Genomic DNA, 15,952 nt, shown 5'->3' on the forward strand with positions numbered 1-15,952 from the left:
TTTCATTGTTGCACTCGGTCAACCCAATCAACAACCCCACTCAATTGATAGTGAACAGAGACAAACAAGCAACACGAACAACAGAAGGGTATGCATACCACAGACCGCCTACAATGTCACGTGCTCATTGGCCCAAGTCATATCTTTTAATATCAGAAAACGTTGTATTCTATACATGTCTCATTTCGTCTCATCTCATCACCTGGCCCCCTCTGAAACCACCCATGGGCGTTAATTCGTAACAAAAAAAGCCAAAACCAGAGCCCATGAGAGAAAGTGCCATGCAACTCTCGAGATGTATCCAATCCAAAAAAAAAAAAAAAAAAATAAATCAAAACAAAAGCAGTGGAGTGGGTTTCCAAACAGAAGAGTATCAAATGCCAAAAGCGCAGAAAGAGACGAGACAAGTGGGCCGAAGCAACATGAACGCTGCGCGGCCCTTCCTTTCCCCCATTCGCCTCACAAGCGCTTGACACTAGCCTTACCCCGATCCCTTGCAGCCAAGCCGCAAAGGCACACATAGTTGCACATCTTTAACAACCTGCCGTGAAGCTATGCCTTTTTATTTCATCATTCAACCCCTGCTTCTATTACAATACCTCACCGACAATCTTGGCGGCCTCCTTGTACGTCTTGAGCAGCTTCTCGCACTTCTCGCGCTCAGCCTTGATTGTGTCATCCTCGTACAACAACTCCTGGAAGAGATCTTCCTTGTACAGCGTAGACACCAGACGGTTCTGTACAACATCCTTGGAGTGGTTGACCAACAAATGCATGATCGCCTTGGGCACTTGGTCAGCAACAGTCTCTCGCACAATGTTGAAGTACGATGAGATGAGCCGGCGGATAAGCTCAGTCTCAAGCGCTTCGCGTTCTGTAAGGGCTGGTGCTTGCTCAGGGTTGGAGGGCTGTGTGAAGTTAGCACGCAGCGTCAACAAGATCTGATATGGAAACTTACAAAGCCGCCTTCAAAGTTTTCTCCGCCCATGTTTGGGCTATGAGGAGGGGCACTGAAAGCAGCACTCGACGGTGCATCATAGTCATCAGTGTCTGGTGGCATCATCGCCAGTACATGGGCAGGTTGCTTGCTGTCACCCCTCCGAATGCTCTGGGCAAAACTAGGCTCGATATTTTGGGTGACGTGCCGGCTTCCTGGCCGGTTGTCAAGCATCGGTTGGGTTGCTTGCGGCAAGCCCTGTGGGTTAGGATATGCGGTATTGCTGTCTTTGCTGAAGAAGTAGTTCAGGAAGCTGTCACGGGCAGTACCAGGAGGTGACCGGTTGCGGCTATTGAGTGCTGCTGTTGTGCTCTGAGATCCGTTCACCATCCGTCCCACAGCCGGTGACATGCTACGGCTAGTCTGGGACTGGTGTTTTCGAAGAGGAAGAGACTTCAGCGATGCGTTGTCACCACCTTCGCCGTCTTCTGCGCCCTCCCCGTTGGCACCGTTCTGGAGCTCTTTCAATCTTCTCTGCTCTCGCTTCTTCTTCTCAGCCTCCATTGCAATCTTCTTCTCCCTTTGCTCCTTGTCGCTAATGACGGATGACATGGCAGCAGCAGCACCAAGGAAGTTGGGGTGGTTTGTATTGATGTAGGCTCTTTGAATATCGATGAGGGAGGCGACATAACCCGAGCAGGGACCAAGCTGTTCTCGGAGAAGATCTGACACGACTTCAATGAGCTTTCCTTGTAACCTGGGGTATCTTGTCAACTCAGTGGAGCCGCATGTGTGACAGATCTTGATTAGCTCTTCGTAGACGAGCTCGACACAACGCTGGCTTGGAATTTCCAAAAGCTTGATCTGGGGTTTTACGAGGAGGTCAAATGCCAACTCGGGAACGAACAGACTAGGTCGGGGACCAGTCGAGTTGCGGATAGCCGTCCTAATGTCCAGTACGGACAGGTTCTGGGTAGGATCGACCTGCTCGAGCGAGTTGCCGAAGACCGAGTTGAAGATGTAGTATATCCGGGCACCACCGCATAGCTCCTTTGTCGAGATCTCCGTAGAGGTACCGTCGATGGATGCAATGAAGGAAGAGGCAAAACGAGTCATGAGTTGCAGGATGAGTGAGCCACGGTGCTCTTTCCCAGTGAAGGTGACGTCGCCATAGCTCGCAAGTTCCTGTTGTGTTTGGCCCATGAGGGTGTTCAGGCGTGCCTTGATGTCTGGTAAACGGTCTCGGATGTGAGCCATGAGTGTTTGGTTCAGGCTCTTGGCAAGCAGTTGGGTACCGCAGCGGTTTGCCATATTCCTGTACGCAGGGTGGTGTCGGAAGAAGTCCCGCTCGGCCTGGAGGGCATCAGCCAGGGACTTGTTGCCCTGGATGTCCTGCTGTGATCGGTTGACGATACCAATGAAGCCGAGCTTGAGTGGATAGACACGGCCCGAGAGAATGTCCATGGCATTGGTGCCGTGGTCCATAAGGTCGAGCTTTGTGAGGACACCAATGGTCCTCTTACCCATGGGGTCGACATGACGTGCAAGCTTCAGAGCCTCTGAGTTTACGAGATCGACGTTGGCGGGAGAGACAGCAAGAATGACACTGTTTGGCTTGGCAATGTACTCGGTGATCAAGTTCCGTGTCTGCTTCTCGATATCGGAGGGTTGGTCACCAATGGGCACCTGTGTTTTGTTAGCCTGGGATTGCCACGCAGAAAAAGTCGTAAGCGCCCACCTTTGTCAAACCAGGCAAATCGACCAGCGTCAAACTCAAGACGTGAGGCGAGTAGATTTTCAGGTTAATGGGCTGCCTGTTGATGCCCTTGTTGTTTCCTGCTATCCTCGACGTCTCGTTCTCGATCTCGCGCTTGACTTCGCCAAAGTCGTAGAAGCGCTGGCCAGGAATGTGGAGAAATTCAGCCCACTCCTGCTGGCTGGCAACGCTTGCGGGCGTGTGGGGCACATGGACTTCGTCGTCGTCGTCTTCATCGCGTTCGCTGGGGAGGTTGATGAGTTGGAGAATGAGCGGTCGGCGGGTGACGATGCCGCTGCCACGGGGCAGGAAGTCCTTGCCGACAATGTTCTCGAGCACTGACGATTTGCCAGAGGACTGCGATCCTACGACGACCTGGGCCAGTTAGCAGCGCCTCGACAGCATGCAGCGGAGCGGTTGAAAATCTGCTCCGCCCTCACCGCATTCCCTCTTCCGGCCGGGGCGCACATACAATCTGGGGCAAATCGAGGGAATCATTTCCAATCGTGTTGAAGACCAGGTCCTGGAGCCTGTTGACAATGTTGAGGAGTTCCTCGCCCAGCGCCGCCATAGCGCTGTTGTGTATGTGTCGTTTCTTTGCACCTCACGGGACGGACTCGTTGCCGGACAGCCAGACCAGACCAGATGGCGGAACCGAATGCTGCGGGGGGGAAAGTCGTGGCAGGACGGGGGGAGGAGGGGTATGTGCAGAGTACAAGTGCGGGATCAGGCGGGGAGATATAGGTGATGGCGGCCTTTGGGGGGTGCAGAGGCTCTGGACGGGAGGGCCTTTGCTGCAGCTCCGTCGTCACTTCGCTTGAAAGTTCATGTTCCAAGGCGGCGGGCACGTGACGGCCAGCATGGCACTCTGCTCCCCACATCACGCACTCGCACTCACCACTCTCCTTTAGTCTGGCCTCGGGCTACCCATGTTTCTGCGCATAAAGGAGCGCTGGACGCCAGCACACGCGACAAGCAACCCCCCAGGGCTGTTGTTCATGGAGAGCTCGAGGCGGTCGCTGGCGTTGGCCGTGAGCCATGGGCCTGGCCTGTCAAACGCCACAGCAGCTGCCGGGTACATAATGAGTACCTGTGTACATGGAGCGCACAGCAGCCCGCAGCACACGACAGCCGGGGTGCGCAATGCCATGAGAAGAAAAACACGCAGTCGCACCAGCAGCGTCATCAGCATTCAAGTGTTGGGAAACTGGCAGTGGGCCAAGCCATCAGAACAACTCATCGCACGGCTCCGCAGCCCCTGGTTGAGCACCCACAATTCGACACACCTCGAGCGTGTCTGCACTGGCAGCACCACGCCTCTCCCCGTCGGGTTTCGATGGGGTCGCCTGTTGCTGGCGGGTGCGAAGAGGGCATGACACGTATGTAGGTCTGTAGGCTGGAGACTGACGACTACACGGTGCCATGTACACTACACACACGACACTACCAGCCTAGCCCAGCCTACTCCCGCCGGCGGTCGGGTATTGTCGGGCCCCGCGCCTGGCGTAGTACAACCAAGACGGCACGGCTATCTATCGCTGCTCACCAACCACCCTTATCGCTGCTCACCAACCACCCTTATCGCTGCCCTCGCCACGGCCAGCGGCCACCACACCACATTATCAAACCACATCTCCAGATGCCGTCTCCACATCCTGGGGAATGCGGGCTGATCGCCATGCATCTCCTTTTGCGACCCGGCTTCATTGGCCGCGCCATCACGGCCAGGTACCGTCACGTGTACCTGCCGACGGTATCATGCCTTTGCACAAGCTGACAAGTGTAGATAACCCCGACCGAATCTTGATGCTGTGACCAAGCTCTGCCTAAGCTCTGCCTGTCTGCCTGCCGAAGGAAGCCTATCGTCAAGAGATAAGCCCTGTTATCATGCGCACCGCAAACAAAGGAAGAACCGCCCTTTGCACCTGGCCTACAAAAGTCGCCCGTCGACGCTGACCTCTGCACCACCCCCCCCCTTCTTCATCCGCGTGCGCATCTCAGTCTCAATCTCATTCCGATTCTAGCCCATTTCCAAGCCAAGTCCACTTTACCCGTCTTCTCAAACAAGCTTCCATGGCCCCAGAGTCTCTAACCGTCACCACTACCCAAGAAAATCACGACATAACCATAGGAACTATAACATGCACTGCATCTATTCCATTCGGAGGCCAAGGCCAATGGCTCTATTCACCGGCCACCAAAAAGTTCGACTTGTCTCGAGGCGCGGACCGGAAAATGGTTCTCGAGTGCGATGAAGAACGCAGCAACCACACGGGCTTCATGATTGACCCTGGCAAGTCAGTCTTGATCGTCGTTGACATGCAAAACTACTTTGTTCATCCATTGTATCGCGACCACGCAGCAGGAATTACTGCCATCGATCCTACTTTGAAGGTCATTGAGAGATGCCGAAAAGAAGGCATCCAAGTTGCCTGGCTGAACTGGGGCATCACCGACCACGACCTGAACAGGATGGCGCCTGCTGTCCAGCGCGGCTTCAGCAAGACGCTGGGATGGCATGTGGGGCTGGGCGCTCAGCTGCCTGACGGCCAAGGACGATGCCTGTTCAAGCGGACGTGGAACGCAGCCCTATACGGACCGTTTCAAGCAGTCGCCCAGCCCGGCGATCTCTTTTTCGACAAGACACGAATGAGCGGTCTCTGGTCTGAGAGGGAGCCCATCCATGAGTATCTCCGGGCATCTGGCAAGCACACGCTGCTCTTTGCTGGCGTCAACACGGATCAATGCGTCTTTGGCACCGTGTCCGATGCATACTCATACGGATGGGATTGTGTTTTGCTCAGCGACTGCACAGGCACAATGACGGGACGCGGAGCTCAGGAGCTAACCGAATACCAGATTTCGCAAAACATGGGCTTCGTCGTTGACAGCAACACTTTCTGCAATGCTTCGATCAATGAACACGTCGAGGGTTGCTGATCTGGTCGCGCCCATGCTCCTTCACATCGGCCTCTTTTCTTGTTTCTTTCTGGCGGTACCTGTTGTTTAGAAATACCCATAGCGCAAGTAGTACAAGACGAATACATTTAGATTAATTACGTCTGCTTTGTGGCTTATCTCTGCGCAGTAGTTGCCCAATCAGCGCCCTCTGCCCGATCCGATGGTCGATCTACAATGCTGAGGCACAGATGACGCACGTGTGGGGAAACTACCAGGAAGGAACGACAATGACATTAAATGCTTGATGCCAGCTGCAGATTCCACCTACTGCCGCATACCAGAATCACAGGACGCCGCCCTGCTCCATTCACCCGCAAAATGCCTTCCATATTCTCAATTGCCTCAATCTGCTGGCTGCAACTTTGCGCAACAGCAATTGCCCTTCCAGTAGAGCAGAAACCGCTTCTACTCAACGGCCCCAAAAATGTCAGAAATGTTAGGACACAGTGAGTTTTTCGCAACTTGAACTACTGGTCGGCTTTTCCTGACTAAGAGCTGCAGACTTCATAATGCCGAAATCATTCCTACCGGCATGTTCATTCAACTCGTGTACGAGGCCAACATTCAGCACTGACAGCCCTCTAGTCATCGACGACTTTCTCCCCAGTCTCACACTTTCCATCGCCTGGCCGGATGCCAAGGCTAAGCTAGGCAATACTGTCGATCCAGAAGACCTTCAGAAGCAACCCACCGTCATTCTGCACGACGACACTAGCCCGGACGGCAAGCACGCTAGTTCTGGAATGAGCTATATTGTCACCTTGACAGACCCAGATGCCCCGTCCCGCGACAACCCAGAGTGGAGTGAATTCTGTCACTGGATTGCTTCCAATGTCTCCATTGCTCAAGATGCGTTTTCTGTCCTGCCTGTGCCAGAGTTTGGCCTCACTGAGGAGATTGAATCAACAGAAGAGCTGGATGATGTCATGGAATACAAACCTCCTGGCCCACCACCCAAGACTGGCAAACATCGCTACGTGTTTCTTGTTTTCGCGCCCAAGAATGGAACTACCGAGCCTTTGCATCCGAGCAAACCGCAGGACCGTAAACATTGGGGTACGGGGAAAGAACGTGGCGGCGTAAGAGAATGGGCCCAGGAGAACGAGCTCGTTCCCGTGGCAGCGAACTTTATCTATTCCGAGAACGAGAAGCAGTAACTATAACGGCTTTTGTATAATTAATCACGACATAATACCTTAATTTCTTCTGTGGGTACCGGAACAGAGTTTAATGGAGTCTAATCGGAATTTTATCAATCATCTATAATGTTTTCATGAGGGCGAACGGAGCATTTGGTTCCAAGACGTGTCAACAGCAATAAATGTATATTCGTAGGCTTGATCTCAACAGCCTTTGGCTACTAACTTTGCCACATTCTCGCTGTTGTTTGATGGCCTTGAAAAATAGGGGAACATGAAGCCATGAGGTAGCATCCAGACACTTGGTGTGTCCGAAGCAACACTGTACTAATAGCTCACCCTCAGAACCGTGACATACAACATTTGGACACCACTACATTGCATTGTCCGAGCCATCGCGACAATTCAACACATACTGCGGATCTTCCAGCCCCAGCACAGAATCGCCATTTCCAGACTGATGCAGTGCCCTTGCCACCACCAGAAAGCGGTCTTTTTGCGGATGTTTTTGCAGATTGCGAAGCGAGCCCCTGATCACCATGCCCATTCTAGCCTCGCCAAAGTCCAATCCCATCACACCTATGACCTTGAATGTTCGTCGTGGATGGTGCTCGAAGCACTTCCAGAGAGCAAGTAGACGGCGGTCGTTCCAGTCGTTGACAAGATCGCGGACGAGGGCATACTCGCGGGCAGGATGGTCCAGGTCCTGGTAGTGGTTTTCGAGGTCACATATGATGGTTTCGATACTCTTTTGAGGGGATTCCTCGGGCTTTTTGTTGTTCTTCGGCTGCGTGGTGAAGGCGTATATGTCTTTGGCTGAGCGGTATTGCGACATCTTTAGCCGTGGTGTAGTCGTCAGTGATGGCATTGAAGAGGTGTTGTAGTTTGCGCCATGGTGGCACCAATAGGAATGCATCAGTAGTACTGTTTATAGCGGTAGGCAAGGGGCCTGTGGGTGGGAGATGCTATATCACGAGGAGCTTCGCGTGCCATATCTCGCATGGGACGCTCCATTTATAGCATCTAAATAGGCCTTCGCACTGTGTGTCACATGTTCTATATGAAGCGTGCGATATGGATTGCGCACGCCAGCCCGTGGAATCCATTCATCGATCCATCTTATTTTCGTGGCAGTAATCCGGTCAAGAAGATGACATGTACGAAGCGCCGTGGTAGTAGTGAGGGGATGAACGAACCATGCCTAAACAGGCCTAGTCCCGCTAAACCCACGTTTTGGCGCGTTCAAAGCTGCTCCAGAACGGAAAACAATGACGTCGCACGAGCCGAGTTAACCATAGTCCTTCTTATTCAGTTTCCGCACGTTTTTTTTTACTCGAAATCATTCGTCAAGATACTGTAGTGCCAGAGCATGTCAGATGAGCCGAAGGCCTCGGTAGCTACCCCAGCACCCTACTACATTGCCAAGTCGAATGTCTGTGTGAACAGCAAAGGAGAAAGTGTGGGAAATGGATTGTTCGCGAATCAGAGGTTTGGTGCAGGCGAAGAGATTGCGAGGTTCAGGCGTCCTCTTGTAGGCTCTTTAGAGACGGAACGTCTACTCGATACCTGCGCAAACTGCTATCTTTGGACCGAAGGTGCGTCAGCAGGAACAAGATTGTATGTGCCAGAAGGCGCAGAAGTCAGCAAGTGTGCTGCATGTCAGAGATTTAGGTATTGTAGCAAGGTAAGTCTTGTCCATGCATATTTGCCTCGTCGCCAATTGACTCTTTAGGCTTGCCAAAAGGAAGCGTGGAACCGCGGGCACAAACATGAGTGCAAGATCCTCAAGCCCATGGCTGGCAGAGGCCTTCCAAAAGCATTTCTAGCGTCTATGGAACTACTCACCAGGCGGAAGCATGGCCTTATACCTGATAAGGATTGGGAACTGCTTTGCCAATTACCATCTCACATTGACGACTTCAAACGCAATGCAACATATCAAAATATTGAAATGATGGCTATGGGTGCCGCACAATTTTCTCTCCCACAGAATGTCTTTGACAAGGATTTTGTTGCTGCAATGTATGGACGGGTAAGTGGAGCCCGAATACCTATGCGCACACTATTAAATCGTGCAAGGTAATGTCAAACGCCTTGACGCTCATCACGCCGACATTGGACCCACTGGGCATCATCGTGGACCCTACACTCTGCCAGATGAACCATTCTTGCGACCCAAATGCTTACATCATGATGGATGGACCCCTGGTCAGTATTCGGACTCTCCGGCCAATCAGGAAGGACAAGGAGATTTTTATATCCTACATTGATACGACGCATCCGTACCAGAAACGACAAGACGAACTGCAGGCACGTTGGTTCTTCACATGCCGATGTGCGAAATGTCAAGACAAAGCCACGCACCAGGAAGACAATTGGCTCGTTCCAGGAAACTCTGACTTTGTGGCCAGCAAAGAACAAGTTCAGGCATTGGCCAGCAATCAAGAGCAGATGTTCACCTTGTACGAGCAAGTCCAAGGCATGCCAAATGCAGAGGCTGTGATCCCGGTTCTTAAAGAAGCCCTCAAGGCATGCCACGAGTCCGGTAACTGGCCTCTATACCGCCAGCCGTACGCCTCGATTCGCGATGAGCTCATTGTAAACCTCCTTTCAGTGGGCAAGTATCAAGAAGCATGGGCACATAGCGCAAAACGGTACAAGTACATCTTGCCCAAGCTTTACTCAGTGCCATTCCACCCCGTCCGAGTGGTTCAGACATGGCAGATGGCGATGCTTGCAGCATACCTTGCAAGCACCGAAGAGGGTGTGGGCGCGCCGGGCGTCAATATGGGTCTTATCGCGATGATGCTGGTGAAGCAAGTGTTGGACGTTGCGCCTATGAGTCACAGCCAGGACAATGCATTCACTAAGAGCGTGGTGGAGAAGACGAGAGAGATGGTTGAGGAGCTGAAGCGAAGCGTGGGCAATCCAGACAAGGATGTTATGAATAGGGAGTTGGAGGCTCAGAGAGATCGCCTCATGGATATGGGTGATTGGGCTCAGGATGGGAAGGCGCCAGAGGTGAACGTGGTGGAAAAGGCATTTGGTGTGTGATGTGGGAAGATGGCTGTCGAAGGTACTAGGTTCTTGGGCGCGATTATTTTGTGAGTCCTGTGATCGGATCTTGTAGATGCCAGAGTCACTTTCTAGTAACCATGGTCACCTCATGGCAAATGAGTGCAGCTGCCTTTTGTGCATAACGCTTTACGTTGGAATGCGCACTTCAGTCCTCGAATTTTTCTCTCATTTGAGTATTTGCCACTACCACCAAGGGCTTTCACTAGAGGCTGTTAGACCTGAGCTCACTCCTCCCAAGGCTTTGTCACGACCGATTCTCACTGGTAGACATGCCATGTCACAGTGAAAGTGAGTGCAGCCGATACTAAGTTAGTGTCCTTGGCCAGTTTTCACCCTCACCGACTTACCCGATTGAGACAGCAACCTCTCTCACTACACACGTGTGGGAGTGAGACACTTGGCCTATTTTAACTGACTCTTTGAGCAGTCTCCCAGCCATTTGTTCTTGACGCCGTCACCTCCAACTTCTAATCACTTCACGGAACACAGGTCCAACGTACCCAACCATCAACACGACCATGCCACCCAAGGTCACCGAAAAAGCAGACAAAATGTTCAGTGCCGACGTCGTTGCCGCCGTCCTCTACAGCACCGGCACGACCAGCCTATCGATGAAGAACTATGAAATGATGAGTTCGCTCGACGGCAAAAAATCCGCCTACGGCTTCCAACACGACTTCCGCTCCGTCATCGCCAAAGCCAAGGAACTCAAGGCACGTGTTGAAGGCGGCGAGGAGTTTGTCCCCGTAGCATCTTCCGCCAAACGCGGTAAGTAGACCATCGCCCCTGCGTGTGTATATGTGTGTGTGTGTGTGTGTGTGTTCAACACCGCAACGAACAGTCGAGATCAAACATACACATGTACGATGCGTGGGCTGACTGGCGTGCAGGTCCGACGACGCCCGTGAGTACGCCGAGAAAGCGCAACAACGCAGATGTTTCGGATGCGGATAAGACGCCGTCGAAGAAGCGGGTGACGCGGGTCAAGGAGGAGGGTACGCTGCAGAGTCGGGATGAGCGGGGGGAAGGTGCGGTTAAGGGGTTCAAGAATTGCGTTCCTGAGGATATTGAGACGTTTATCAAGGGCGAGGCGGCTTGGGAGGAGAAGTATGCTTAGAGAGAGAGATGGAGAGAGTTGAGGGGGTGCGTTTGTGAAATGGGGGTGGACAAGGTTCGTGAGGTGTGAATCTTTTCTCTCTCTCTCTCTCTCTCTCTCTTTCTCCTCTTCCCCCAACACTAAGAAAGAATCATCTGATTTCTTGAAGGGCATCTCAGTATCATAATCAATTTTCTGTTCGGACATGTGGGATGCAGAGAAAAGGGCTTGGGGTTTTTGGTGTTGAAGAAAGCTTTGTTCTTTTCTCAGTTTCTTCCTGGTTGACTGACTGCAACCCTTTTTCCGAACCCCTAAAAAAAGTGGCAATACTGTATCTAGCTACTTACTTCAGATGGCTACCCGTATCGGCGGATACAACTCGATTATTATGTGACTGGGAGCGAGAAGAGCAATGCAGAAATCTTGAGTCATGTCGTATACACTGGTAGCTGAATTATATAGGGACTTGGCCACCTTCACAACATGGCTTTGTCGGTACTACTTGCATTACTCTAGGGGGTCGGCCGAAAAGATTGGTGCGGAGATGAGGACGAGTAAGGGGGATTATGAAGAGAGCGCTATTTTCCCCAGAGCGATGCGCAGGGTTGTATGAGGAGAGGTGTTGGGGGAGGTGTTGGAGGAGGTGTTGCATATATATTATCTAGAATAATGTGTGTGTTTGTGTACGTATAAGTCTACTATCCTATCTAAAGGTCTCTCTCAGGGTACGCGTACGGGTGAAGTCTAGGGCTTACGGTGTTGTAGCGCCGCCTAATATCACCCATTCGTGGGAATTGTCTTCCAAAGTACGTGCTTCCTAAGACGACCGCTTCGCCGGCTGAGGGGCCGTTACTTATTTTTCCTACTGGGCGCAAAGCCTGGCAGTAATGCAAGGAGTAATCGACTACTGACAACGCCATGGTGTAAAGTTGGCCAAGTCCCTAATACACCATGTCTGCAAACGTATTACTATTTTACCCGGCCAATGAGCGTTTATTTGGACCCACAGATCCCGAGAATGAGGAGAATTGAGCCAACCATGGCTTTTTGTCGACATGTCTGAAGATTGCCACCTGGATGGTAGAGCCAAAAATGACTTTACTAACACTAGGAGCGCGTTTCTCCTTGACATAGGGGACATTTGCCACTTTGATATTATTAGTGGCGCAAAATGTGTTTGCGAAGATGGCGTGTAGCACAAGATGAGCGTCTCATTGCGGGCGTAACATGGATGGGAATTGTTGCGAACAGGCGGGTATGAATAAGGCAAAAAGCTTAATTGGACCAGGTAGTGGCTTGCGTACACCTAGTAATCATCAATTTGTCGAAGCGCGAAAAAAAGAGTTTACAGGTTTCTGCAAGGGGACAAGTGGGTGACGCGGCGATGACACTTTTGCAAAAGCAGCCGGTATTTGCAACAAGGCGGCAGAGGTCCTGACACACACACACACAGCCTGCTTTGTCTACGCCAACCTTTTGGGTGGCGACATGATGGGGACAAGATGCCAAGTCGTTACTTGATGCCTTTTGGGACAAAGGGTGAGACGGGGCAGTGGCGAACATGTATGTAGTATGTTCATGCTGTGCCGTGTCTGAAGAGAGATGGAAGAAAAGCCGTCTTGGTGATGGACAGAAATAGTAGCACAGACCATGGGAGCAAGGGGGGGTGCAAGACAAGGAATACTTACGCACGCTCCTCTGTCTGCACGCACCCATGGCTGCACAGTTGACAAAAGTCGATAAGTAGTACCATGTGGGTTTATCGACGGCGAACAGGTGGTTCCCCGCCGCGAGATGTGCAGACTGGTACTTCCCCAAGTCGATTGATGCTCCACTTGGGTTTGTTACTCGGCACGTACTAGTATGTATACATTCAAACACATGGCGTGCGCGCCCTCTTGTCCACGCCCAGACGGAGGGCAGTGCCCAGCGTTGAATGTCTTGTGGGTGGAGCTCCAAGCGTCGGGCCGTTGTCGAACAAGTATCTGCTCCGTCCATATGGACTAGTCCAGTAAGTATATGTCGTAAGCTCATCACCGGCGTCTTGCCGGTCCTCGAAGCTGTCCCTCTCGTCCACGTCGGCGCCTTGTCGGTTCAATTTGGGTGCATGGTCGACAGGGCCATGGCAGCAGCACGGCGGTGGTGAGAGTCGTCGGCATGAGTGAGACATGACGTCTGCTCGCGGGCGCCAAAAGGCTCGCTGGCACAACCGGCGTTCGTCTGGAACGACAAGGCCTGTGTGGAGCCCCAGCTGATCGCTTGTGCTGGGGGGTTGTGGTGGCTATGGTGGCCATGGCGGCAAAGGAGATTACTACTACGTTCTACTGCCAACGAGACGATGGACGCGACGCACATGGCCACACCAACTGCGCGCTCGCCATGAGCATGGCCAACGACGTGTTCGAGAAGATATCGACGCGGCTCTGGAACGGGCGTGCATATCAATATCCGCATGCAGTTGGGCGTTGACGGGATTGCCCCTGAATTTCCCCAGGTTATTGACTTTGTTTTTGCTAGGCCGCAAGCAGGCTAGAGGCCAGGTACCATGGCGCCAGGCACGCAGCAAAGGGGCCATGCATCCGCCATTCACCCTCGCACCCACACCACCCCATGGACCCGCCCAGGGTTGCCTCTTGGCCCAAGGCCCTCGCACGAGACGTAGGCGAGGCATTATAGGGGACGCTCCCAGGCCAGCCCGCCTGCGCGCCAATCACCGCCGCGCCGCATGAGCTTCATCTCTCGTTAGTCGGCAGTCTAGCCCGCTTCCGGCTCCAAATCTTGCTCCCCTCTGCCGCCCCAAGGGCGTCTGCACCCGGCGCAAAAACACACCGTCAGCTCGCGGGTCCCGTCTTTTATTTCGTCTCGCCCGGCGCCCTCCATCCTTTCTCTTTCCTTCCTTCAAGCCGCTCACTCGCTGATCAGTCACTCCTTCTTCTCCAACTGCCCCCATCTTCAGCTTCATACTGCCCCGTAATCCAAACCCCCCTCTCCCTCCAAACCGCCACCATGCGCTTCTTCCAGGCTATCCTTTCTTCCGCGGCCTTTGCTGCTCTCATCGCCGCCCTCGAGATCAACGACTTCCCTGCCCAGGGTGTCGTTGCTGGCAACACCTACACCATCACCTACTCGCCGGCCGATGATGTCCCCACCACCTTCATCCTCCGCCAGGGACTGTCTACCGACCTTGATACCATTGGCACTCTGACCAGTACGTTTGCCCTCTCTCGGCAAGAATGCTCTTCCATGTACTGACTCTACTACAGCCACTGCTACCGGTGGAAAGTTCCAGTGGACCCCAAGCAAGGACCTCCCCAACGAGTCCGACTATGCTCTTGAGATCAAGCGCGGCGACACCGTCAACTACTCTGCCCAGTTCCCTCTTACTGGTGGCGCTGCCTCCGACAGCAATCCCGTCTCTTCCAGCTCGGCTTCTGCCTCCCCCTCGTCTTCCGCCGAGCCCTCTTCTTCGGCTTCTCCTAGCCCTTCGGCTTCCGCTTCCTCTTCCATGACCTCGGCTGCTTCCAGCACCCCCTCGGCCCCTGTTTCCACTCCCGCTGGCAACTCCACCGTCAGCTCTGTTACTCTCTCCCGTACCCATTCGCCTACGGCTCCCAGCACTCCCACCGGCTCTGCCAGCGTCCCCGAAGTCACCACTTCCGGCGCTGGCTCTCTCGCCAACCCTCTTGCCGCCATTGTCGGCGCTGCTGCTGCTCTGCTCTACTTCGCCTAAGCGTCCGGTTTTTTCCAACCTTGAGATATCCTGTCTTATGTTTTGTCCCTTGTACGATATATTAGCAATGGATAACTGTTTTTTGGAAAAGCAGAAAATCACATACCCTTGTAAACAGCCCTCTGGTTAAAGATGAAGTTACGCAAAGCAAAACAGGGCTGTTCAATGTTGTCGAGGTTGAAACGCTATGCAAAGAGCTTGTACAGCGGTAGCAGTAATGATAATATGGAACCTGGTATATACCCGTCTTCAAACACTTCATCTTCAATGCAGTCTGGTATTCGTCACCCTATCCAATGCCTTCTCCAATACCATTGCCCAATCTTCGCCACTCCTCGACGAATTACATGAAAGGTTATTCTGACATCTGATACAAAACCTTACATACTTTGCCTTTCGCATACCCTCTCCTGCCCTGTTCGCCGTGAAACACGCCTTGCTACACTAAGGCGCCCCTCCATAAGCCCTACCCGCATCCCGTCAATGCCGTCATCGTACAAGCAAGCAAGCAAGGGAAAAAAAACAGCGCCTCTCCCACTACTGCCGCATCCTCCGCGACAACGCCCTTTACCCAACTTGCATGATCGCGCAAACCCCCGCCAGTCTCTCTCCGCCTAGGTCACGTGGTCCTCCAGGATGACGTATAGCCCTCTCTACCTCTCTCTCTTTCTGTGGACCCCAGAAAAGTCTCCCACCGGAAACAAGCTTCAGTAAAACACTCGATTATCTTTTTGTCGCTTCACACTACCAACAGAACCACGGTTTGATAAATCGTCACCTAGCCTATGTGGTTTGGCGTCGGTTCCCACCCTTGGACCCACAGTGGGGTGGGGAAGGGCGGTCATGGGGTGTTCTTTGCTGAGTAGTATGCATGCACATGCGATTAAACACCGCCTAAAGTAGGGATTAAAGCGGGAACCCGCATCTAGGCAGAGGTGCGAAAAGCAAGAAACTGAGGGGTGGCAGGCGCGCATATGCAGGCAGCATCGTGCGGCTTGCATGCGTTGGTTGCCACACTGTATTTTAACTTCCCTTGTTTCTTTTTACTGGTGGCACTTTCGTCTTTTTTTTAGAAATGGGTGGAAGGTTGCAACTGCAAATGTGACCGAGAAAGGGCTCTTGTTTGTTGTTTAAAAGTGACATCAGATTATTTTTTCCGAATCTTTTTGCTTTTTGCCGCTGCGACATTATTTATTTTATTTTGCCTCATCAGGTGGTCATGTTTGTACGCCGGACGATGAGCTAGGCTGGTTAG

The 15,952-nt window shown here is 52.7% G+C and overlaps 5 protein-coding genes across 5 annotated transcripts; 4 read left to right on the forward strand and 1 right to left on the reverse strand.

Moving 5' to 3' along the window:
• Positions 1–556: 556 nt before the first annotated feature.
• Positions 557–3,377, reverse strand: PSV08DRAFT_41176 (Dynamin central region-domain-containing protein). Its single transcript, XM_066093901.1, has 4 exons — positions 3,166–3,377; positions 2,676–3,068; positions 959–2,623; positions 557–908 (listed from the first exon to the last, which is right to left on the reverse strand). The coding sequence occupies exons 1-4, from the start codon at positions 3,262–3,264 to the stop codon at positions 591–593; spliced, it is 2,475 nt and encodes an 824-aa protein (XP_065949263.1). The 5' UTR covers positions 3,265–3,377; the 3' UTR covers positions 557–590.
• A 1,164-nt stretch (positions 3,378–4,541) lies between these two features.
• Positions 4,542–6,913, forward strand: PSV08DRAFT_222791 (phosphatidylethanolamine-binding protein). Its single transcript, XM_066092174.1, has 2 exons — positions 4,542–5,625; positions 6,156–6,913. The coding sequence occupies exons 1-2, from the start codon at positions 4,767–4,769 to the stop codon at positions 6,809–6,811; spliced, it is 1,515 nt and encodes a 504-aa protein (XP_065949264.1). The 5' UTR covers positions 4,542–4,766; the 3' UTR covers positions 6,812–6,913.
• Positions 6,914–8,162: 1,249 nt separating this feature from the next.
• Positions 8,163–10,013, forward strand: PSV08DRAFT_202066 (uncharacterized protein; the record flags this gene model as incomplete). The annotated part of the gene is made up of 3 exons (XM_014217800.1): positions 8,163–8,477; positions 8,526–8,825; positions 8,873–10,013. 3 exons carry the CDS (start codon positions 8,163–8,165, stop codon positions 9,845–9,847), a joined length of 1,590 nt encoding a protein of 529 aa, XP_014073275.1. The 3' UTR covers positions 9,848–10,013.
• Positions 10,014–10,389: 376 nt separating this feature from the next.
• PSV08DRAFT_390037 (uncharacterized protein) lies at positions 10,390–10,988 on the forward strand (the record flags this gene model as incomplete). Its single annotated transcript, XM_014217828.1, has 2 exons — positions 10,390–10,639; positions 10,762–10,988. 2 exons carry the CDS (start codon positions 10,390–10,392, stop codon positions 10,986–10,988), a joined length of 477 nt encoding a protein of 158 aa, XP_014073303.1.
• Positions 10,989–13,816: 2,828 nt separating this feature from the next.
• PSV08DRAFT_296255 (uncharacterized protein) lies at positions 13,817–14,983 on the forward strand. Its single transcript, XM_014217768.2, has 2 exons — positions 13,817–14,175; positions 14,231–14,983. The coding sequence occupies exons 1-2, from the start codon at positions 13,974–13,976 to the stop codon at positions 14,695–14,697; spliced, it is 669 nt and encodes a 222-aa protein (XP_014073243.1). The 5' UTR covers positions 13,817–13,973; the 3' UTR covers positions 14,698–14,983.
• Positions 14,984–15,952: the final 969 nt, after the last annotated feature.

This window comes from Bipolaris maydis (assembly GCF_028858645.1).
Source record: "Bipolaris maydis strain C4 unplaced genomic scaffold PSV08scaffold_6, whole genome shotgun sequence".
NCBI classification, from domain to species: Eukaryota; Fungi; Ascomycota; class Dothideomycetes; order Pleosporales; family Pleosporaceae; genus Bipolaris; species Bipolaris maydis.